Source organism: Cygnus atratus, chromosome 23, assembly GCF_013377495.2.
Source record: "Cygnus atratus isolate AKBS03 ecotype Queensland, Australia chromosome 23, CAtr_DNAZoo_HiC_assembly, whole genome shotgun sequence".
NCBI lineage: Eukaryota > Metazoa > Chordata > Aves > Anseriformes > Anatidae > Cygnus > Cygnus atratus.
Genome location: NC_066384.1, coordinates 1,670,775 through 1,696,279, shown reverse-complemented (window position 1 = coordinate 1,696,279; position 25,505 = coordinate 1,670,775). Strand labels below are relative to the sequence as shown.

At 42.4% G+C, this 25,505-nt stretch overlaps 1 protein-coding gene across 1 annotated transcript in view; it reads left to right on the top strand.

Moving 5' to 3' along the window:
* Window positions 1–25,505, top strand: part of CSMD2 (CUB and Sushi multiple domains 2) — a 290,461-nt gene that overhangs the window by 141,058 nt on the left and 123,898 nt on the right. The window contains exons 10-13 of the mRNA XM_035562044.1: window positions 1,471–1,592; window positions 8,059–8,162; window positions 12,627–12,739; window positions 21,069–21,251. Coding sequence (XP_035417937.1) covers window positions 1,471–1,592; window positions 8,059–8,162; window positions 12,627–12,739; window positions 21,069–21,251 — 522 coding nt within the window. The remainder of the gene's footprint in view (window positions 1–1,470; window positions 1,593–8,058; window positions 8,163–12,626; window positions 12,740–21,068; window positions 21,252–25,505) is intronic.

The following is a 25,505-nucleotide window of genomic DNA, read 5'->3' as shown; positions in this document are numbered from 1 at the left end:
CCTCTAAAGCTCTTAAAGTCATACATTGGTATTTTTTTTCAGTTCTTTTCCTCTTTAATTTCATCTGCAGAGGTTTTCAAGGCTTTGGAATCCCATCTAATTCTTGGAACAAGCCTAGAATAAATTGAATCAGTGTAAGAGGATATTTGGCATAAATATGTGACACTATAAAGGAAATTTATGGTGTCCTCTTGCAAGAGATAAGAAAGGATTTGCCTGCATTATTGCAATTCTGTGAATCAACTTAAAAAAGATTTCTACCACTAACTTCCATTTTTTTTCTTTTCAAAGTTTTCCATTTGCTTTTTATCTCAGTTTTAAACCACATTTTGTGTTTCCATTTTGTTATCGTGTGGTGAGTTTCTTTCAACTTGCAGGGTGCCTGACCAGCCAGCTCTAAAGCCACTGGACTGGAGCAGTTTCTAACACCTGGTAATGAAACATCTTGCCACTGTGTTCAGAGGGAATTTTAGCTTCCCTATCTGCAGCAGACTCCCTCTGAGTCCAAGGAAGAGTCCCTTAGTCCATTTGTGGCCCCGTTGCCCACTTTTAAGATGGGAATAGCAGGCCTTAACTTTTACTGTCAGGTGGGACTGGGTACATGTAGCAGGCCCCAGGAATGGGGTCACACAGGGCAGCAGGAATGCAGCCCTGCTGTACGGTCAGTTTGGCCGTGAGACCATTTTCCATGCTTGACTGCTGTTCAGGGGCAAAAAAAGCTCTGCAGAAACCACATTTGCAAATAGGACTCCTTTGAAATTTCAGATAGATTAATTTTGAGGACCCATCACAACAGCAGAGGCAGTTACAAAACAAGAATGCTGTTCTTTACATTTTCTGATTAAATATCACATCAAAGGAATACTCCAAGCAAAAATTTCCCCCTTAAGTGCTTTTCAGCTTCTACTGTACCTGAGATGTTTTTAAGATGTGAAGTTGAGCTGCCATCTTCGTTCTTTGAGTCCACAGTCGTAGCAGAACGAAGTCAGCCCTCACCTAATAAATACTTGATGTGCAGTATTTTTTTAGATCTGCAACGAAGAAAGGAAATATGACCTTCCTGGGACATTAAAAAGGATCTGTGTCTTACCTGGCATCTTCCGTGTAGCTGCTTTCAATGTCCTGGACATGAAAGTATTTCTTTGAGTACTTCAACACAGTAAGCAAATACTAAATCAGTGTGAGAGCTAGAAAATGGGTTGTTGGTTGGTCTGGCGGTCCATCTGTTTGATAGCCTCTGGAAACACCCCACTCATCCAATCATCACAGATAAATCCTTTGTCTCTGATGTTACATGGAAGATGAGTGTTTTGGCTAGTGAAAACAACACAGGGCAGCAATTTTTAGTTCTCCCCTGCCTTCATACAGTATGCATCACTATTTCTCTCTCATCTCCAAACAAAGAACTCTGTATTCATCCCAGAGCTAACAGACCTCATTCCCACATCTGTCTTATTTTCTTTTTCACAGCAAGGATGTGTGATATGTACCTTCGTGGTCCCAGCGGTGTGATAACTTCTCCCAACTACCCTGTCCAATACGATAACAATGCTTACTGCGTGTGGGTCATCACGGCACTCAATCCAGCCAAGGTAGGTCTCAGAGATACGTTCTCATGTCACTATTTTATTGTCTTAGTTGAAATAGTGTGTAGCTATGGTCCTTCACAGGACTAGTCTCTGATATTTAGCCCTTCAGGTTTCTGTTTCTGAAGTCACACCCTTCTCTCTCCCCAGAGACTTCTCACACATTTCTCGACTGTCTTTAAAGACCGTGTCCTGTCACATTCTGTCTCTGCTGAAAATTCATTTTATTAAAGGATGTAATTAAAAGTGAATGTAATTATTTTTAATCGAAACCTCTTTGATACCTTGGCATGAATGGCGGTGAAATGCCAAACAGCGTAGCAAAGCATCTTGCTAAGCCAGTGCTCAGTTGGGGCAGAAATGCTGTGCCAGGAATTCTGATTTTTCACTTCCTTTTGGCTGATAGCTGACCCCTAACCAACAGGGATTTCAGCCCACAAAGGGTCAAGAGCAAATGAGGGAGGGAGGATTTCTCTTCAATGCTGTTTTCCTTTCCATTCCATTCCGTTATAAACAAGTCCTTTTTGTGTTTACTGATGTTCAGAACGCTGGAAGTTGGGGATGATTTTTTGTCTCCGTTGGTCTGCATCTGCAGTTTGGCAGGGTTCAAATCCTTTGATCAGTACAAGTCCTAACTGCATTGGTCTTTGTAAGATGAAGTTTCCCGTTTTCCTGTCACAGGGAGAACAATCCTCAGTGCCTCTTACCTCTTAGTGCTGCCCTACAAACTCAGCCCGTTCCTCTTCAGACCTGTATGGGAACATAAGAACAAAAATGACTTCGTTGCTGTGTTGTAGCTCAAAATACCCTGAGGTATCATTCAGTGCTTCTGCTGAAGACAGGTTTCATTCTTTTCAGTGCCTGGGTTCCTACTAATATAATCTTCATTAGTTTGGGAGAAAACCTTGCATTCCAAGGCACTGAGCTCATGCTTATCCAGTCAATTATTTCTTGGTCCTTGCCATCAGACAGCCTTGCATTTTGGCGCTCTGCCTTCTGCTGCTCGTCCAAGGAAGTCATTTCACAAACATGTTAGTATCCCAGCATCTCATCTTTCACAAGAAATTGTTCCAGTCTGTAGAAATTCTGGCAACCATCCACAGTTGCAGTCTGCTTACTACCTCTGATGAGATGGCATCTTGTGCTCTTATCTCCCATGCTTCGCCTCCCTCTGGAGCACCTGCTGCAGAGGGGCAGCTCAAGCTGGGGCTGGCTGAAGAGCCCTGTTGAGTTCTGTTTCTCTCCCCCCATTGACATCAATTCAAGCCTTTAATAAGTACAGATCACTGGTGGATTATGATTTTAATGAGGAGTATTCCTACATTCCAATTTCAGAATGGGTTTGTATTTAAAGGGCTGTCATTAGCTGGTCATTTCATCCAGCGGATATTTTGGTTTGGCTGCATGGGAGCCTGGTAATGACCCAAATTCTGGGAAACTGGAGTGTGGAATCAGGATATTTTTTTCAGTGCTGATTTATTAGGAGTGATTTACTGGTTAATCAGACTCAGGAGGTTCTCCTTCATCAGGGTAATGTGCGAGCAGAGAACAGGCCACATGTAACAACAGCCATTACTGCTCAAGTGTCAGCTGGGCTTCTCAGCTGGGGGCCTGCAGACCCTCGGGTGTACACTGCCTGCACATGGACAGGCTGTTGGATACATCAGCTTCTTAGGCACTGGTATGTATTATGTATATCTTTCTTTTTGTACATCTTTGTCTTTCAAAGACCAGCAAAATTCCAGTTTTGCAAATAAAATAGTTCTCTGTTTTTAAGAAGAAACTGTAATGAGCTGGCCTTGGATGTGCCCTGGGCTTTACGCAGGCTGACACTTGTCCCACTACCGTTTAGAAAGGAGGAGATGGCAATCAAACATCTGGATGCTTATGTGCCACGGCCACTATATTATTGACTCCTTTTCATGTTGCTTTAGAGTTGAATAATTGGACTTTCATGTTCATATCTGTTTATTTTCTGGCCTTTCTGCTAGCCTTGTGCCTAGCCTAGATGGTAGGAAACAAACTTTTTCTGCTTCTTCAGCAGTGTGATAGGATAAGCTTTTGTAAGCTTCCAGGGCAGACTCTCTCATTTTTCAAAAAATTGGTCTTCTGGATTCCTACTTAGAGAAATTTTCTCTTCTTCCTCTGGTTAGGTTCCTCCTCAGCTTGTAAACCTTTATCATAAACTGTTGATTAGAAAACAAAATCTGCAAGTCCTGATCCTTAGTTTTCATAAATTATGAAGTGAATTGAAATTGGCAAAATCCATTAATTTCAATACTTTATGTAGAACAGAGGTTTAATAGCAAAATAGTAGTTATGCTACATGGGCTGCAGCATCATATACTGTAGAGCTGTAGCATAACTGAAATAAGAAAGATAGGCTGGTCAAATCAGCAGTTCATACTCACTGTCTGTAAAAAGGCTGCCATTTTCTTTTTCTTTGAAGTGATAAACAGTTAATTAGCAACATCAGTTTATGAAGGGTTTCTGGGAGAGTTTCTCTTTTTTGAATGTTTCATCCTGGAAGTGTAATTTACAGGTAGGGGAAAACTCTGCATCTCTTTGAAGCACAGAGGACTGAGAGAAATGCACTAATTGTTTTGGGAAAGCCACTGCTGTGCATGCTTATTTCTTTGCACTGTGTGTTGCCTGCCTGCATTACTTTGAGCTGTAGTTCAAAACTGCAGCCCAGTACCTTTCCTCTGTCTGAATGGCAGGGAGGGCTCTGCATGGTCGTGGGAGCCGAGGCAAGGTGCAGGCTTCCTTCTGGCACCCCTCGGGAAGATGGGAAACAATTAAAATGAACCCATTGCCCTAAGAGTTTTCTACTATTTTCTATATAATATATTCTACTATTCATTAAGGCTCCGGGAACCAAAGCTGTGCAGACAGGAGAGCATCTGAGTAATGAATGTACAAAATGGCAAGTGGATTCATGGGCACAGACAGTTCCTGTTGTCCAAAAAGCAGCCCCTAGTGTTGGCTGTGTGTGCTACCGCAGCCGCTCACAGTGTTGCAACAAGTGCGTGCTCCAGTACAACACTGGGAGTTGCTGGTATCAGAGTTTTAATGCCAGATCAGTCTCTGCTATTCCTACCCGCAAGTCAACGAGTGCTGCCCCCGGAACATACCCGGGCATGTAAAATCCTTAAATGAAGGCCCGTGTTAGAAATATGTTGCTAAATTAGAGAATTCACCTCCCTGACTCATGTTGCTTTTATGCAAAGGGGATGATATCATCATTGCACATTCCCCAGCATGGGTGAGGGAGGAATTGAAGATTAATTAATTAAAATGCCTGTAAAATACTTTGAAGATTAAAGCATTATGGGCCTGGGCTGAAGCCTGCTGAAGTCAGTGGTAATCTTTTCATTGACTCGAGTGATCTTTGGATCAGGTCCTGTTATATGAAGCTTTTAATATGAGCGATGGGAAAACCACTGAGCTGAATTTAGAACTCATTTGCAAGTCATCTGTTCTATATTTGGAAAAGAACTGTGAGCCAGATTCACTGAGGTACATAATCCCCTCGAAGTTTGCTCAGAAACCTACATAAGCAGTATTAAGGGCATAGTGCTCTTCAGTTGACAACTCGGAATTATTTCCTATACAGAGGATGACATATTAAAGCTATTTGGGGGAGTATTGAGAGCTTATAGATTTCTTTTTTTTGCTGGTCCCTGGTGCCACGGGAATTAATTTCAACCACGCTGGAAAAATAAGTCACTTGGGAACTGAGAAATGCATATGGTAATTGGTGCATTTGCATCAAAACTATTTCTGAACCTTCTTGACATACCAGATGTCACTGGTTGATATTTCTCCTGAGGTTATTCTCACCTGGAGTCTAGCTAGCCAAACACAGCTCTGTCCAAGCTTCCCGTGTCATCAGTGGAGAGAGATGGGCCCCTCCGGGGGGAAGATAGATGCTCCCCTCTGAAGATAGATGCTCGAGACGGGGGAGAACGGGAGGGAGATGAGTAATGTTTGCTTGTAAAGCATCTGAATATAACTGCAAGAGGTGCCGTACTCCGTGGCGAGAACGGGTGTTTTTTTCCTATGAATGTGACTGCACTTCAAATCGCTTTGCAGTGTGTGAAGCCTTAGAATGAGGTATCATATTGAAGCCTATTTTCTCAACTTTGCTAATTGCTTCCTGTCACTTCAATAGCTTAAAATTGAGGTTTTGTGTCATTCGTGTATTTGTATGTGCTCGTAGGTCTCTTGTTGTTTAATGAATCATTAAATAATTTTCAGCCTATAGCCCAAATAGAAAAATAGGAAAATGGATGAATAAATATTGTATTCAGCATCCTGTTCCTGTGCCACAAGGTTACAGTCTTCAATATACTAGACTGTAATTAGTTATTTAATTAGGGTCAGACTCCTTAGAATGCAGTTTACTTGAACGAGTGGTTTAACTAATGACGTGTGCTGTTTTACAGCAGTGTGTTCTTTGTATTAATTACATTATTCCATCATTACATGGTTTAATAATAATCTGCACAGGTTAATATTTTGGTACTACTGACTAAAATTAATGGTTCCAAACTTCTGTGAATTATCTCACCAGCTACTGTTTCAAGATCCTCGTACTTTTGGGTAATGCCCTATTTTCACAATGTCATGAGTAAAATACTGAACTTGCTTTTTTTTATTTTAATGCACTTAAAAAAATAATTGCATTTGTATGTAGAGCATGGTAGCATGTGACAGTTCAGTCCGAGCTGTATGTGCACCCATTATTTTTAAAGAACTTTGAAGCCATTCAACACCTGACTGACCACTTTGTGGTTTAAATTGAGTAGCTTTTGACAGAAGAAGGTTGTCATCTTCCTAGAGAGTACATGCAGGCCTTGGAGAGACTGCAGAGGCATCCTCATGTTTAACAGATTACGGTTAGTTGTTGCTTTTGGTCCGTGGTGGGATTTTTATCCCCCTGTGATTGCACGTGTGCTCAAGTGTTTGCAGGAGATGCTGCAAGAAATTACCAAACAAAGATTTTAGCTTTTCTTTAATATCCATTGCTAAATGATTTGCTATTACAGTCTATTTAACTGAGTGTTATTATTATTATTAGCATTACAGCAAATTAACAGGCTAATTCTGGTGTTAGTATGAGTAATACTGGGGTCTAAATGTATGATCCACCCCACTTGAAACTCAGCTTCATCGGCTGGTGCCTGAATGTGAACTCAGTTTGTGACAATGACCGACTCCATCAGTCTGGCGGGGTGCACTCATGAGTCTCTGACCTCAGTGTGTCGCAGTTTCCTGGGGAGAATCACCCCACACCGGTGCTGGCTGTGCCGCTGATGCGTCTCTTGGTGGAACAGCTGAACTGGTTGATGGCAGCTGAAATTCCTGTCTCTTACCCCAAATCAGGAGGTGTAGAGTTGCATCAGGTGTCTGTGGTGCTCGGTACATGTTGTGTGTCCTTGTTAATTTTGGTAACTTCTATTTCATGTGTGAAATAGCAAAAAGTACTGTTAAACCAAATTTGGTAACATAAGCTGTTGAGAGTTAGGTAATTTAATATATTTACAGGCACGTGTACAAAGGGATGAACGCATTCACGTGTTTATGTGCTTTCCTGGATCTGGGCAGTTGAAAAGCTTTGAGACAAAGCTCCCATTACTTTCGGTTGGTACTGTGAATGTAAAGCAATTCTGTAAATTCAGCTCTCTTCCTTTTCTGTTTGTTTACCCTGTCCAAGGCTGGATTAAGGGCCTTGGTCTCCTGAGTCAAAATGTGATTTTCAGTTATTTGCAAATAAAAGATTTCACAAGCAGCTAAGAGACTTGGAACACAAAGCTCTTGACTTCAGTGGGACCTCTGCTCCTAAACGGTGCGTGAAGGCTACGTAAACCCTGTCAGTGCCTCGTAGTGGGGGTGGAAGGGTGGGACAGAGCAGGAGAAAAACACAGGATGGAGCGGGCTGCCCAGGGGGAGATTTTGGGTACTCCCACCACGGAGATACTCAGAAGCTGCCTGGACATGATCCTGGGCACTCCATAAAATCTTTCTGGGTCTGTGAGAAGCTTCTGAGAACCAGGGGAATTTTCTGACCGACGCAGACCAAAAAGAAAGTGTTTATTACACCATAACAAATGTGCTGCTTATATGCACGTTCAAATGTATCACCGTAATCTCAGGCTTGTAAAAGGAATGGTAGAAATACCTGATGAAAAAAGCATGCTGAAATCCCACCACACGTATCTTTATCAATAAAGTCATCTCAAAAATCAATAGGTTAAGCAGAGGTAAGAGGTAACTTCAGTAAGTATCATCTGAAAAGAAGTGCCACAGTGCTATAAAAAGGGAGGGTGGTCGCTTTTGGTGCTGTCCTGAAGATACTAATGCTTGTACAAATTGCTCCTCAATAGGCAAGCAGGTAAATGAACAAGACAGGAGGCTCTGCTGGCTGCCTTGGCAGTTGATTCGTATTAACATGCTCCATCTTTGCCAGGTTATCAAACTCACCTTTGAAGAATTTGAACTAGAAAGAGGATATGACACTCTGACAGTTGGTGATGGAGGACAAGTTGGAGACCAGAAATCTGTGCTTTACGTGTAAGTAGCATGTCCTTTGTCACCGTGAGAAATCCGTGTCTAAGTTCTGCCTGATGAGATTTATTTATTGCTTCGATGGAGTCCCAGTCTGCTTGCTGGTTCTGTTTTGTAAGCAGTTTCTCATTTTTGGTGGAGCTGACTGTTCTCGGTGTTTTCTTCCCTCATCATGTTCTCTTAGGCTTCAGCTGACAGAAAGGCTTTTTACTTCTTTGCTTCTGTTTCTTGACTTGCCTTTGTCAGGATCCCTTAGAGGCTGAGGCTGTCCAGGGAGCTGAGTGAACAGGATTAAAATTTGGATATAGTGTATATGCAAACCCTCAATTTATATCCTTTAGTTTGCAGATGTGGTGTTTTGTGGAGGTTTCCTCAGTAGATGAGACATTGTAGATGGTCTTACTTTCCTTCCAGGCCTTCACATCTTTGTGTTTCCCATCTACATGTGTATTTTGTTGTTGTTGTTGTTTTCCCACTTTTATGTAATTACAAAGGGAAAATTGACCAGTAAAGGGCCACTGCAGCCATACTGAAGGATGAGAAGAAATTTCTGATGTTGCCAGTTTTTAGAATAAAAAATTGATACATCTTCAGTGTGTTTTTTTAGATTTGAAGACCAAATTCTTTGTTATAGTAAGGGTAACATGGAGAAATAAAGTGAAATAGGCTCTGTAGCAACATTTGCCATCCTGCTTGCTCAGTGCTTAATAACTGGTGAGGGTTTGGGTTTCAGTTGGAAGGAACCTGTCAGTCAGACTAATACCAATCAGCTTGTGGGTTTATAGATTGAAGGCAAGGGTTTTCCCTGACCCCTATGTTTGCAGTGTGTCAGCATCAATTTCTGGTACCTGCTGTTTAGGCAGAGTGTTGAGGTTGGTGAGAGCACTTGGCTGCTCTGAGGAAAGCCTCTGCTCTGCGTCAGGACCTCACGGATCTGATAGGGTGGAAGTGTGTATACTGCAGAGAGATTCCCCCTCGGACTTTCACGTCTCTCTGAATTTTAGTTTTTACATATGCAGTGTGCTCAACTCTAATTGTGATAATTGTGTATCATTCAAATCCACTTTACTGAAGAAACAATGACTGCTATACCTCTTCTGAAGCATCAAAGCAAAATATTGCGTGGCTTTATGCTCATGCCCCTTGTCTGTGATCAGGGCCAACCACTTGTCATATCAGTGTGTGCCTCTGTTGAATACAGCTGTAAGCCAGTGGTGTTTGTTGAAGTCTTAAATGTCTTGAGGGCACTTGCAAGGGCAGGGAAGCAGGGAAAAACCACCAGGACTTTCAGAAGGAGCATTAGAAGTGGTAAATGGGGCAGTTGGAAGAAACTAGGGCTACCGGCAACCAGCTTTAGTGTGTTAACTTGAAAGACTCCCTGATTTTCTCTCTGATTTAAAAAAAAAAAAAAAAAAAATTAAAAAAAGTGTAACACAAAACTCTCCAATAGCTACTCTAGCAAAGCTGTTTTACTCTTTCCAATTGATAAAGCATGTTTCATACTGTGTCTTTTAATTTCTCCCTTTCACTTGTTTTAACACACGAATTGGCCTCCCACTCCATTTTCACTTATCTTTTTTTGCTTGTCTTTGCAAAATCTCTGTTGCTGAGTTTCATCTTACTATGCTTCTCAGGACACGAACAGCAGTGATACTTAAGTCAGAAACTCTAACCTGCAATATATATAAATGTAAGGTCTGATTATTGTGAAAGTGTTTGTAATTAAAGTGTCACAGAACATTTCACAGCTGATTGGTCCAAATGTGCAAATTACAGCCAAGGGAATAGTTTGTAATAACTTGCCGAAATGATTTCTCACTCCCTTCCTTTTTTGTTTGCCTGAGGCCTATGAAGATTTTCATAGATTTTGTTTTAATCATTCCACGTTTTCTCACTCTGTATTAGGGACTCAACACCTTGCTAATACAAATACGGAATATCTATGACTGCCTGCACAAGGTGTGTGGTATCTTCTTCCAACTGCAGATCTCTTTCCATTAAATTGCTGAAGCTAATCCTGACACAATTTGTTCATTTTTCTTTTTAATCTGGGAGGATAAGTTGGAAACTAATGAAATGTGAAAGAGGTGTGAGGACCACAGAAATATTCCATTAGTAATGAATGTGGTTGAAAGTCCATGGATGATTTCTTTTAGCATTTGCTATTCTCTTAACCCAAGGTCAGCTAAATTCACGCACTAGGTGTATCCACTGGATACAAGCTGTAGCTTTTTTGGAGGAATCAGCATGCAGAAATCTAATCCTGTTAAAGAAAAGAGTTCCAATTTTCTTACTACTCTTCATTTATTCTTGGCTATTCAAGAAGAACTCAGTCCTGCAGACTTTGAAATCAAGAAATAAATTTGAATCAACTTTCATAGCACCAGACGTTATCCCAAACTGAGATATAAAGGACCATTTGTTTCCAGTCTCACTCTCATCCCTGTAAAACGCATCTCAGAGAACATAACAGATTGTTAGGCTGAGCTTTCTGACTTGCAGGGAGGATTTTATTCCCTAAAGTAACAAGCATCCAGATCAATCATTCAGCTTGTTAAAGTAGAATGTGAAAGCATGCAAAAACCTTTGAAACACCTTTTCTGAAGGTTTTTCTCTTGGTATGTTTCTTGTTCTTGTCTGCTGCTTAAATAAATTGAGAAGAACCAACAATAACACTTCTGAATTTTTTCCAGTCCCCATCAAACTCTCTGGATGCAAAATAGTTATTAAGAAAATATTACTTCCTAATCTACCGACATTGTAGGATCAGTAAAATTTCTGATGCAGGTCAAAGGAATAACCGAGCAAAGGTGAGGGCAGAACTAGGAGAGTTTTGATGGGCTTGGGAGACATGGATTCAATTTCAGGGGAAAACACACTCCAGATCCCATGGCCAAAGCCTGAATGGTGACCAGTTTCGGGTGTTAGAGTAGTCCCTAGTGCACATGTGACTGGTAAGACAATTTTGGGGATTGGGAGGAGATTTATTAGTATGGCATGATTGGTCCCGGTTATGACGATACCTGTAAGGCTATTTGAAAGAATCTGGCACTCAGCAGGTAGCCAGCTTTAAGAGTGTTAAGCAAATAGAATAAGTAGCACAACCCTTTAAGCAGTCGTTTTGCTTCACTCTAAACAAACTGTAATTGGCAGATCAGCCATCCTGTCTCTGATTACCCAGGAAAGTGGGAATTGTAATAATTATGCCTGGAGGTTGCAAGTTACGTTTATTCACAGGATGCTATCAACACACAGCTGCCGGGATTGTTCCCTTGCAGTACTGGTTTGCAGTAAATCTTCCTTGAGAGCTTGGGGTTCAGTTTTATCAAGAAGTCTTTCAGGTGCTGCTGTTGTACTTGAGCATGATGCCAGGCAGAAGCCATGTCTATACATATCCATGTGTTTAAACTTAAGTAAACACTACAGAAAAAAAAAAAAAAAAAAAAAAAAAAAAACCACCTCTCCACTTGCAGTAGTTAAGCTTGGGGTAATTTATACATTTATCACAGATGATACCGTATCAGAAATAGTATAATAGCATTAAACACTGCCACTGAGACAGACAACATAACACTTGTACACCTCTAGTTATGAGCCCTTCCCACGCACCAGTGCTCTGTTTGCAGAAGCAGAGGGAAGGGAGGGAGCTGTGCTCGGAGCTGGCATTTGTGCCTCTAAGTGCCTGCACTGGTGCCTGTGTGGGTGGGGATAAAACTCTGAAGCTGTGCTGAACCACAGCGAGGTGATTAATCCCAAAGGCTGAATGAGCCACATATGCCTCATTAGTACAGATAGATTGGTGACATTTTTCTTAATCTCCTCAGCTTTCCTAGGAGTAGCCGTGCAGGGTAGGCAATGCCCTGAGCATCCCATACTGCCTGGATTAGTTGGTGTTTTTCAAGGGCTCCTAGGACATTCCGCAGGTTTGAGGTTCATGCCTTGTCTTCAAGGTGTTGATTTTTTTGCTGCTTTTTTTTTTTGAGGTCCCTGTGGAAACTTCTCTGTTACGAAATAAGCATAGAGAGCATGTTGAAAGTAAATTTTGTAATACCAGAAAATATCTGTAAAAGAAGTTAGGAGGATACAGTGACCAGTATGGTTTCTGGGACTTTGCTTATGTTTTGCTTCAGGGAGAAAGGAAATAACTAGTATTGATGCTGGATAAATATATTGTAACGATGGTACTAAACTGTAATTATTTATAGCGGTGGTGATAATAACTTCCAGGCCCTCAACTGTGATAAGACTCATTGTTATAGGTAGTAATCGGGAGTACACTGAGAGGTTCATCTGTCCTGAAAAATCTGTCAGGATTCTGGACAATGTTTTGTTTTGGGGTTGGTCTTAATCATGGTGGCATTGTTCTGTCTGCTTTTACTCTTACAGAGGTATAAGTGGCCTGTATTTTGGTGGAATACTAAGTTTCTGGAGGTATACAAACTATTTACATGTTTTTATTTATTTTTCCAGCTTGACAGGCACCACAGTCCCTGATCTCATTGTCAGCACACAGCACCAGATGTGGCTCCTCTTCCAGACGGACAGTGTCAGTAACTTGCTGGGATTCAAAGCAACGTATGAAGGTAATCTGAGTGTCTCTCTCAGAATCTACCTCTTTTTAAAAAGATCAGAGATGAGATGAGATGGGCCTAGTTGCTTGTGAGAAAGGAGCTTCTCAAAATACTGAAGCTCTGCAAACTTTTCCTTAAAATTGAAGCTTTGCTTCAATAAGAACAGCTTTTGTGATTTCTTTTCTGTGAAAGCAGACTGGATAGCTAATGTTTCATCTGCTTTGTTGGAAAAAGAGTTGGTGAGTTTCAGTTAAGTGATGGCATCTGCAACAGACTGCAAGAAAATGAGATTAAGTAATCAAAGGTTCATTCCAGTAGATCAGTGGTATGAACTACTTCAAACTTTGACTAATCTGTAGTATTACAAATAAAATAAGAATTCATTTTGGGATTTTTCAAAAGAAACTCTTGAAATGCATTAGGATGGGGATGCTGAACTCTGCCATTAACTTCTATCCTCACTGTTGTCATATGTATTTGCAAAGTTAGAGAAAGTGATGGGAAAGTATTCCTTACTCCTAACTCATGTAAGGGATTGGTGATTCTAGCTGAAGAGTTTTTTAGATCCCTGTTTTGAGATGTTTCTAGGTTTTCCAGAAATCCCTATCTTGTGTGGTCTTTCAGTGTGAGCACATCGGGTTGCTAGCTTCCTCTGCAGGCACTGGGCTGAAGAATGTGCTCCCCTTCTGCTGTTGGATAGCCACACACCTGCAGGGGGGAGCTTGTTTCCAGGATGCAACCTTCAGCACAGGCACACTGGAACACTTCCACTCACACCGTCGTCATTTTGCTTTTGTTGTCAACTTCAATCTCTTTTCAAAGCATTTTGAGTTTTGTCTAAAACCTGCTGATAGAAGGAATAGCTTACTCTTTCAGCTCTGATGCCTAAAACTAGGCACACAAATCTTCATCTAGACATGGGGGCTGATTGTGGAAGGTCTGAGGAACAGCAACTCCCACTGACATCAGCATTAATGTTTAAATCAAAACTGTTTCTATCAAGGGCCCTAAATGCACATTAGAGTTCATTCATATTTAAAATGTTTCCCTGGAACTTACTGTGTTTCAGGGAAGTGCTATATTGTGTTCTGGCCAGGACCTGACCATGGCAGTGCTGCTGATTGACGCTAAAGTAACAACAGTTAGGAGCCTGAAGGGACTTGACCTACTAGAAAACCTAGTTGGACCAAATGCCAGCATGTCCAGGCAAGCTGAACAGTACCTTGAAGGGGGATTGGGTCACAATGCTAGAGTAGTTAGAGCATTGCAAGGCCAGGTCAGCAGGAAAGTCATTAGAGACATAGATAAAAAGAAATGGAAATGGAAGAAGAAAAGGGAAATCCAGGCTGATTGTCCTGGGAGTATCTTAATGGTACTATTTCAGTCTTAGTCACTGTACAAGCCTGAAAACATGCTTTTTGCAGTAGCTGTGAGGTCTGTCTCCTGCCACATTTGTCAGTGGTTGATTGTTGGCTGCCTGGCATGGCAGACTGTTGCACCCCTGCCTGCCAGCTGTGGATGGGTGAAAACACTCTCCAGCTCTGCTACGAGATCCTGTCTGGTTGGTTAATCTCATCCAAAGGGCATTGTGGACGTTATTCTTCTATTTTCCTGATAAATCTTGTATTTATCCTATAGCACAGCACATAAAGTTGCAAAACACGTGATATACAGACTCAGCTCATGCTGTTATGAGCTTTGGATCTATAAGGAAGTTGACTTTTTCCTCTTCTGAGTTGCTTTGATGTTATGGGAGCTTCATCCCTAGCAAGGCTGAGCCCCGCTTAGTCCCTGTGACCTGAGCAGTTGCTTTGGGGATCGCTGTTGTCGTTCGTGCTTTGGAATCCTGTTTTATGGAGCTTCCAATGGCAAATGTGCTTCTCCCTTCCCTACTCATCAGCTTTATCTGCACAGCTGCTGCCTGGTTTTGCTGTAGTGGTGTATGTCCAGAACCTTCTAGAGGAGAAAAAGGAGTGTTCTGGACCTGTTGTGCCCCAGCGAGCCCTAAAGGAGAGGGACCTGTCCCTGGTGAATGTCAGTCCTTTGACCAACACATCTGAGCAACAGGCAGAGAGCAGCCTCTTTTCTCTTCTGAGCATCTTCGCAGTTCTTATACAGCAGCTTTTTGACCTTGGAAGATGGGTTTGTGCATGAATAAAGAAGTACAGTTCTGTGCCTAAGGCCCGTGTTGGCCCTATCCTGAGGTTATGTTGAATTCAAATCAGACTGGTCCATAAAAATCTTTTGTTTTTGCAAATCCTTTGACTTGCAAAGCAAGAGCTGTTTAAGTAAGAGGCAATTAGTACTTACCAAATACATTATGAAATTATACCTAACTTACTAACAAGTTTCAGTATCAGTTTTATTGCCACACTTCTTCCTAACTGCAAGAGGAAAATTACAGCTAATGGAGCTATATAAAGTCAAGACCAAAAATCTGCTTAATAGAAGAACAGAGTATTGTTTATAGAGTACGTTTAAATAGCTATACATCCTAAAACATGTAAGTTTTAGTGTACCTTTTAAGTGTAATGCAATCATAAAGCTTGTTGCTAGTGCTGAAGTGGTTATGCCTATGAGACTTATTGACGCACAGATTTAAGGACCTGTTGGAAGGAATGTGCTCAGGAGGACAATATGCCATCAAATTTTTAGTGTAGAGTTCCTGGGAAGGGGGAACCAACCTAGTCGTTTGGCTGCAATTGTGGGTGAAGAAAGAACGTATTTGCACCAGGAAGAGGATACAAAGCATATGGTTTGTGGGTTTGGGTTTTTCCATGTCTGCACTGCAAGACTGGATGTTTTTGGAACAAGTGTTCAGCTGGTACAAATTGGTGTGACAGCATTGATTTTCAATTAAGCTGTGTCAGTCTTTACCAGCTGAGGATCTGGCTCATTAATGTTCATGAAGATTACTTCTAAATCTTCTATGTCTCAACTGCAGCCACGTTTATCCTTTTAAACAGACATTTCCTCATAATAGCGAGCAATGCTTTTGGACTTCCAGTGCTTGTCAGAAGAAATCTGTGCTAAGCTCCGCTTCGCTGGAAAAGTCTTTTCTTTTTCACGACTATAGCGAGCTGATTGATGCTGCAATTTAGTGCTTGACTTGTGAGAAGGCTTACAGCCTCCTGGGGCCCTGGGTCTTCTCCCTTTTCTTTAATCTGAGACAACCTCTTCTGAGAATACCTTCCCTTAGGGCAGGCTGCTGTTTCTGCAGCCATCATAATGGTTCTCTGAAAGTCCCCAGGTCAACCCCTCACAGTGGTTGTCCATAAATAATTACTTCCGATAATGTTTTCAAAGGTTCTTGAGAAATTTAGGGTTCATTTAACAGGATTCAGACTCCTATATTGATTAGGTACTTTTGAAAATCTCAGCTGTAATCCTTCTGCAGTTATATTCCCCAATGGACTGAAAATATTTGGTTTTCCTCACAGGGGAGATGTAAGGAAAAAAGTGTTTGTCACTGATGAGCTTGAGGTTATTACAAGCGATAGCATAAAATAAAATCAATAATATAAAGTTCTGTGGTAAGAGAAGTAATAAACCATGAAAAAGCAGAACAAAACCAGATTTTAATCTTATATTTAACTTTTTATATAGTTTTAACATACAGTAACAATAAGTTCAAATTAAGACCACATTTTCACACACAAAAAGACACTAGTAGCGTTTGGATTTCTGTTGGAATTGGGTTAGTCTGGGTAGAGCTGACTAAGGTCTATGTTCTGAACAACCAGCGTGCTGCAGGCAGGGGATGATTAAACAATATTTAGTGTTGAGATGCTGACTAAGTGTTTGGCTCTGGAGAGCTTAGCTTTGGAGCTCAAACTTAGCCCCATGCTGCTAAGAGGCTTAAAAGCTCTGCCAAGCTGAAGTCTGAAGATTTCCGCTGCCGACCTTCCTGGTTTTAATCAGATCGGTACCGCCCGGGGCGTTCGGCCAGATGAACTCGCTGGGTTTCCACGTTTGTTTCTCTGTGTGCATTATACGTAAATACAGAACTCTGTATGGATGCCAGCAGATAAAGCTGCACATAAAGGTGTTCATACACATGTATGTGTGTCAGATCAAGAGCAAACGATAACCTCTCCATTTGCCTAATCCTGGGAGACTTAGGGGAAAATGCACGTATCTGAGACTGGTTCTGCTGCCTCTGTTCAGTCAGCTTTGAAGCTCGGGCTGTGCTCCCTGGCTTGCAGCACAGTCCCTTCCTGCTGAAATGCCCTCGGGTCGCACCGAGAAGCCCAGGTAACCAACCCACTCCTCTTCTTTCTGCTGTTCTGCAAGAAAACTTTGCTGCTCTGTGAAAAAAATGTGAGTGTTCCTCTGCCAGCCCTATGGCAATGCCTCCTTTGCTCATCCCATTGCTATTTGAGCCATCAGGTCTCTAACATGACCACACGTAGACGTTCAGCTATCCCAGTGGCAGGAGGATATCCCAGAGGCCCTGGGCAGATACACTGCCCCTGTGCTCATGAGCACCAAGGCCGCCTTCTTTCCTTCCTTCCTTCCTGCTTAGTAGTGCCTGCAGGTATTTTTCATTGATCATGTGTCTTTTCCTTAGGTTCTACGTTGCCTGACATCCCCCCCCAATAGTCTTGGTGTTGAAGTCTGTCAGTAAATGCAGTGTTTGTTTCCTGCTCTGCCTTTCCGTGAAATGTACTGACTAATGTCATCAAACACTCCTGCTGCAATACTGCTGAGCCAACAGACGTGAAGGCTTTTAGCTTATGGTGTGTTGACCTGAACTGTTCTCCGGGGCACCTTACTTGTACGCACATCTCATCTAAACATGAGCGGGAGAGATTTGACATCGTGCCCCAGGGCTTTAACGAGCCTGGTAGATTCAGTTCCTGTATTCGCTCTTCAACAGTGGCTTAGATGGGAGGGACATGCCAAAAAAAGGGGCTTTCTTCTTGCTTTATCCCTTCCTCTTCTTCATCCGTTTCCTCATTGCTGGAATCGACTAGAAAAACTAGACAATAGGAACTCCCTTGTCGTGGCTCATTAAGGATACATACCTAACACTATTAACTTTCATTAGTTTAAGCGAAGATAATATATGTGTGAAATTGTGTGTGTAAGGCTAAGTGTATTCTTAAGGGTCTTTCTGACTAGAGCTAATATTTGTGTGATTTCTTCAGGTATGGCTTGTAAGTGCTCACAAATCCCACGTGTTATGGATATATTTTCCAGAGAGTGGGATTTTGCTTGTTCGGTGTTTGCTTGCAGCTCTGAAATCCTCAGTTTCTTGTAGAGCTGAGTCAGGAAGGAACAGAAGTGGCGTGTAGCCCCAGGAAAACAGCAGCCTAAATTTTGGGTGCCAGCAGTGGTTCTGTGCAGCTCTGTGAAGGAACAGAGACGGTGAGCGTTTGCTCTCCCCAAAGCAGGTCTGTGCCCACGCAATCCGAGGGACTTGCTCTTCCTCAGCGCTCCGGAAGCGGGGGCTGCCTCCTCCGCGCTGAGCCCAGGGACCCGATTTCCCCACCCACCACCAGGAGACAAACAGCACAAATAGCTGGTGACAAATTTCTGGCGAAACGTTTTCTGTTAGAAAATACTGTTTTGTCAAAAACTTACCTGCGTGTTATAATATTTGATGGAGAAGTTTTGAAAGATTCATTTCAACTTGTTTCATTTAAATAATGTCAAAACACTTGATTTTGATGTTCTTGTTTAGTTTTGACTATTATTATTCTAATGTGGAAGTGATTTTACTTAAACATTCTTCAGGTGAAATGTTTCAATCTTATTGAAGTGACATGTTTTGATATTTCTGAATCACTCATTTTTGGAATTTCTGCTCTGCTAAATATCTCATGAATTTTAATATGTATCAAAAGACGTGTAGGAACCAGAGGATTTTCTCAGGACAAAAATTCCATTTTATGACTTCTCTAATGTAATAAGATGTGTTAGCTTTGTTTGAATGCTGCTAACAATTAGATCACGTGCATGGTGGAAAACGTGAGCTCTAATTCCTCGTTTCTCTCCCATTCTTAAGCCTGTGATTTCACACTCTAGAGATGTTCCACTTGGGTTCACGCGGCGTGACAGAAAAGGACTGCACAAGCTCGAAAGTGGGGGGAGCCCTAGGAGGGAGGAGAGCATTCAATCAGTACCTCGAGAGCATCTGTGTTACCTTTATTCTTTTTCAGCAGAGGGTCAAAAGAGAGTTATTTATTTTCATTGCTTGGCTGCGTTTTTTCTGAGTGCCTGGTAGCCCGAGCATGTCCTGATTTTACAAAGGCAAAGAATATGCTGAACACTCGTAGCTCGTGCTGCCTTCTGCGGTAGCTGGAGCTGCTTGGCACATCTGTCGGTGGAGTTCCCTTGGCCGCTGTTCTTCCAGAGCTGCAGATATGTGCACAGTGAAGGTGTTTGGGTCTGCAGTGAAATCTTAGCCCTGGGGGGACCCTAATGGCCAAATGCCCCTTTGGGGTGTTAGGAGGACAGGGCTCTCCCTCTCTGGAGCCTGGCGTAGGCAGCCAGGGATCTCATGGCTGTTTTTAAAGAGCTTTGTTGCTTCTCAGTGGAAGTCTCTGCACATGGAGGTGCGTTTGTCCCAGTAGCCCAAGAAATGCTGGCACTTCTGTTCCCACAGTGCAGGGTACAAAGAAGACTTAAAGCTGATTGCTCACCCTGGCCCTTAACGCTTAGAGCATTGTTTTAAGAGATGGCTGGAGTGATGTTTGTTAGCGTCCATCGCACTCTGACCAAATAGCAGCAACCAGAGTGGTGTCAGGACACGTAACTTGAAAGGCTTTTCCCAGATACATAGCAGAGAGACCCCTTCCCTGCAACTCGGAACCCACCGCTGTCGCAGGCTTCAGAACAGGCAGCAACTGGACGAAAGGCACCCTGCAGGACAGCTTGCCATGAGTAAGACTTGCTAGTATCGTGTTTCAATGTGCGAGAAAGAATGACATGACAAAAAATAATTTTTTAAGGGCTGTTGGCTTCTAGCAGGAAAAGTTATCAGCTCCCTGTGTCTCTGTCAGGTCACAATGATGCGTGTTTAAAATATGCATTCCACCCTTTGATCTCGTTACTGTTTCTTGAGTCTTGAAGCTCAGTTTTCTTTCTGTGATTCACGCCGTCTCTTTTTTGTAGAGCAATGTAAGTTCAGTTCTACTTTGCGATATGAACTGTTTTGTTTTTGTCCCTCATACACAAGTACAAATCTTCAATGTACGGATTTTCAAAGCCTGCAGGAAGAGGCATAAATCCTGGCAAACTGTTTTCACTGACAGGCAAAAAAAAGAAACATATTTCATGAAAACTTTTCTATTAATATTAATTTATGTTAAATTATTTTGGGAATGCTTCGTTACCTGGCAGTGACTTTTTAGTTCAAGATGCATAGAGCAGTAGCAGAAGCTAGGTGCCTTTTCATGACTTCTATTCATAATACACCTGTATCTAAGTAGCCTGAAGTCAGTATAATAATGAGGTGGTGCTTGTTATTCAAACCAAATTGGAATATTAGATGGAGTAATGCAAATCTTGGATTATACGATTTTCTTCTGTAAAGAAAATGTCACAAAAGAAGTTTCCAATTTGGTGTAAGAAATTGAAATCGGGGAGAAAAGACAGCAAAGCTGATCACAGATGATGGGGATAAAAAACTAGAGAAGGCTGGAAGACGAGATGAATGTGAAGCAGATGAATACTGTGGGAGCACTAAGAAGGCTGTAAAGGAATGAAGTTTTGTAGCTAGTAGTGATACAGTGCAGGGGACCCTTTTGAAATGAAATTGTATGGAGCAGCAGATAACAGAAAATTGTGTCTGTGATTTACTTGAAGTCAAAATACATGCACAGCAAGAGATTAACTGCATGTTTTCGTGCAAGAAGGTGTCAGCTGTCGCCTTCAGGACCACACGTGGAAATGAAAACAGGGTAGTAAGGGAGGGAGAGAGCAAACACAGCAATCCAGCAAACACACTGTGCCCATATCCTCATGGCTGGAGGAATCGAAGGTTTGCTCACACTAAGTGACACGATGGTGTGTCTGTTTTAAACCACATCCCTGAAGCAAATGCAGAACTGGATCTCCTGGGATATCCCTCTTTTTCATTAGGCTATGATTACTTTAAGGATGAGGGTGCAGCTAGGACAGGCTGTTAGGAGGGAAGGCCTTCCAGAGTCACAGCACTGAAATTCGTGTTATGTCGGGTCCCGATGTGCTTGGCACCGCTGCTGCCCTGCGTGCTGCAGGGGCACAGGCGCTCTCCTGGGGCTATGATGGCTCTGCCAGAGCTGCGAGTTGACAGCACCGCGCCAGCTCCGTGTCAGAGCTTGCCCCCAGCAATATTTGTTTTACTTTCTTTCAGAGATCGACCAAGGGAGCTGTGGTGATCCTGGGATCCCGGCCTACGGCAGAAGAGAAGGATCCACATTCCGCCATGGGGACAGTTTGAAGTTTGAGTGCCAGCCTGCCTTTGAGTTGAAGGGACAGAAAACAATTACCTGCCAAAAGAGTAGCCAGTGGTCTGCTCAGAAACCAGTCTGTGTTTGTAAGTCAGTGAGGAGATGGCTCTAAAATATTTTCCCTGTGTGCTGAGGTGGTCACATAGTATGGCTGTATGCTGTGCTCAGATAGCTGAAGCCGTGGGGAGCGTTTGGTTTGGTTCTCAGCAGGAGGGGAAGTGCGAGGGGGACAGCATCCAAATCCAGATGTGGCCCCGTGCTGGCACCGCGTGCCCTCTGCTCTGCCCATCTGCCCTCCTGGCTTTTGGGTTCACGTGAATTCTGCAGAGCAAGTAGGATTTTTTGTATCCAAGATGGGGCATCAACAACAACAACAAAATTTAAATCTATTGAATTTGATTCTGTTTTCAGCTGTTTCATTTTCTTTCATTACCTGACAGTATTCAGGCTCCCTGCTGCTGGGCCTCAATTTTTAATTTGTTGTATGAGTTCTCAGCAGGAATAGGATATTCTGCTCTCAGTGGTGAGTGAAGATAAAATTTTCTAAAATGGGGATTTTCTAAATGGATATAAATGGGGAGTTATGCGCTCAGTTCCCATTGGGTTTTTAATGGTCTCACTGCCCTTTGAAGATGCAGTGGGCAGTCTGTGTTATTATATTGATTGAACCTTCATTCAGAAAGTGTTGTATTTGAGCGTTACTAAAACTCACAAAAGTGTCTATATTTTCTGCAACTGGTGACAAACAAACTCTTCTTTCTGTTCCATCTCTACTTAGTTAGCTATGCTAAATTCTGTGTCTTTAAACAAATACTGTGCTCTAGTGGAGTGAGGCTGAACCTACAAAAAAAACAACAGTTGAGTGACAGAGGACAAATAAGAGGAAAAAGGATAGAGAGTTAACAAATGGTAACTGTGTATTTACTATACAGATAAATACATACACTGCTGTTAGATACTCCAGTATAAAATGGTCATTTATGGCATGGCAGAACTTGATCCGCGCCAAAGGCGTTATGCAGCTGATGGGGGGTGCAGTCGGTGGGTCAAACCCTGTGGCTTTAGAGTTGAATCTGGGCTCTCCAGGAGTTGCAGGGGAAGCAGGGGCTTTAGCATCCCCATACTGGCGTTTTATGGGAGAAGGTGGAAATCCATTTTCAAGTAAGTGCCTTTCTTTTCGAACTGAGATTTAATCTCTGAGCATTTGTGTATGTATATGTGGAGAAAAGAAGCAATTATCTCTGAGTTTTGCCTTTTCCAGTTGCAATGACTTTCTACCTACTTGGTTTTCTCTATAAGCAAATCAGCTAAAGATGCTAATGAGGAAAATGTAGTTTCCCTGGTTATCTCTGAAGTGGGAAGCATTAGACCATTTCTGTGCTTAGCTTCAGAAGTTTTTTCTCATTTCCCAGAAGATGAATTCATAAAAACAGCTGATGGTTTGGTTGAGGTTCTTGCTGACAGTTTGCAGGGAGACTAAACCTGTTGTTCGCGGCTGTTATCAGGTGATTTTTTCACAGTAGTAGAGCAGAGGCTTCCCAGCAAAGTTAGGCTATTTTTTTTGTAGGTAGATAGTGAACAGGACCATCAAATCAAGCTCCAGTCTTCCAACAATCAGCAGTCCATGCAATGTGTAGCATGGGCATGAATTTTTTAGTTAAAATAATGTCATTGTATGCTGTTTTCTGAGATCCTCCAGTTTTGGATACTTATGAGCCAGCAAGTCAGCGGGTAGATAGTGGAAAAAGTATTTCATAACCTTCTTACACCTTCACTCCCCTGCCTTCAGGTTTGATTATTCTAGACAGCATCATATTAGTGTGCGTGAATCAGAAGAGGTGACGTGACAAAATGTATAACCTGGCATGAAATGTGTAGTGGGATTAGTGACAACTCTCTGTAAATGCTGGGAGACCATTAAATGTGTTGGGTATCAGTGGGAAAATAAGGTAACCTGATTTATGTGATGCTAGTGGGAATATGCAAACAATTTGGTGCTTCTGATACTGGCTGCAAATGCATGACAAATGCAGAAGGAGATTAAACAGTGTGCTACGGTGCATCCTGCTGTCTTAAGCAAATGATTTATGAGCAGACAGAATTTATTGTGGAGAACTCATTTCCTGGGGCTTCGATGACAAAGCAACACAAACTATTTAAGTCATGCATTTGCTTATTGCAATGGATTCTTAATTTGTGACTGTGCCTTCATGATAACAGAGCTACCATCTTCATCCTCCTTGTTGTCATTGCATCCCAGCAATTGTTCAGGGTGAGCACGTAGGTCACTGGAGAAACTTTGCAAGACTTCTTGATGCGTGTTCTCAGCTAAAGCCTTCCTAAGCAAGGTATCCTCGGCCTTGCTCTATTTGTTTAGGTTATTGCTGATGATCTGAGATACTTAAAACAATTGCTCTGAGCCTGAGAACCTCTAGTACTGTAACTGGATGGGTAACTGTGGCACAGTCATCTGTCTGTGTGTATGCTCTGAACTTGGTGTCTGCTTCCGCGCTGTGTGGTTGTCTGGGTATCTGTGATGAGTGCATACTGAAGACCTCTTTCTGTCTTTTCTGCCACACCTTGTAGTGCTCAAATCATATTTGTAGTTACTATCCTTCCCTGACTTTGCATTTTCAAAGTTACAGGACTGTGATACCTGTCAGAGGCTAAGGCAGCTCTCATAACCCGATATAACCCAAGCCATTGCTTTCTTTCAGAGCCACATTTGGTTTTCTTGAAGTCTCGAAGGACAGCAAAAGGGGCTTAAGAGGTGTCAGGTGGATAAATGCTACCTAAGGGAAACCATTGTGCTACTTAGATAAAGTTTGTGCTCTGATGGGAGGAACTTGTAAGAGGTATAATATTCGAGCTGAAGTCTACAGTTACCTGTGGCTGAGGAGATTATTAAGTTTACAAATGGGGAACCAGCCCATAATTACAGCTATCATGGGGAGCTGGTGAGTTGTTCAGATATTGCAGTGAAAGTGATGATAAATGTCCGGACAGACGTAGTCGGGGAGCAGGGCATTTCAGTAGTGCTATAACTTCCAAGCATATGGTTGGAATTACTGTTTAAACATACTCATATATAGCAGGGAAAAACACATTATCTGAATTTTATGTGAAATACAGCAGTGGAAAGCCCTGTAACGAAACACTTTATATGGCCAAAACCTGTTTCCTTGCTAAGGAAAGGAAGGGCTGACATCCCCACTGCAGGAGGACAGTGTTCTCAGGGGGCTTCTGCAGCTGCTCAGTAAGTCAAGGAACGAGGTTCCCAGCTGTCCCTCTCCAGCACCTCCCCATCCCTGCAGCCCTCTTCCCACGGGTCTGGGACCTACAACTCCCAAGGTTTCAGCCCTGCACCTTTAGCTGAACGGTTCCTTGCGCCAAACAATACTGTTGTCTCGTGATAGGTATTTATGGCATAAACTGCTATAGGATATATGTCCTTTGTAACCATCTCAGTGAATAAAGGCAAAGTTTTTGCCTTCTCCTAACTATCCTCTGTCAGTTGCTCTGGGAGAGTAATTTCTGAAAACAACTTAACTTCCTGATACGAGTTTAACTGATTGATCCCAGACTTGTTTTCTGGGCCCGTCAAGTGGTTTAGAGTTAAACAACACTTAGAGAAATAAAACAGTGCCTAGATTCTGATCACAGCGCATTGTGGAAACCTGGGGGTGGAGGTTTCTGTGCTGAACTGAGGGGTATTTGTTTGGCATTGATTGACTGGAACTGCACAAAGGCTGGCGATAAATAAGGGCATGTGCTTGCATGTGTGTGTGTGTATGTTCAAATGGAGGGGCCATAATCTGAGTTGTGCTGTCTCAGGGTATTTTGGAATCCTCCAGAGACTTGGTCCATTGTTCTGACTGTCATTACAGGGTACTCCACTAGTTTATGGAGGGGTTTACGTGATCATTAACTTTATTTGTATTACAGCCCCGCTTAAAGCAGTAGTCATGCATAGTGCTCCTTTGTACAGAGGCAGAAGGCATGTCCCAAAGCACTTCCAATTGAAATTACATTAATTTGTGTGTTTTCTCCTCTGGCTTTGGAGCAGATGTTATGCTTCTTTCCCTTCTTGTTCACTTGGAAACCTCAGCCACAGCCCTTTTCTCCTCACCGAGCTGCTCACAGTTGCTGTGGCTTGCAGTGACCCCGCTATCAGCATGCCTGCTGGTGCTGGAGGTCTGCGGTGCCTTGTTGAGGGCCTTGCATTCACCCTGTCCCCACTGAGCACCAACACGATCCTTCGTTGTTGAGAGTTGTCTCCAAGTTCCCTGCACTAGCAGTTTGGCAGAGCTCAGGATCCCCTGTCCTTGCACACAGATGTA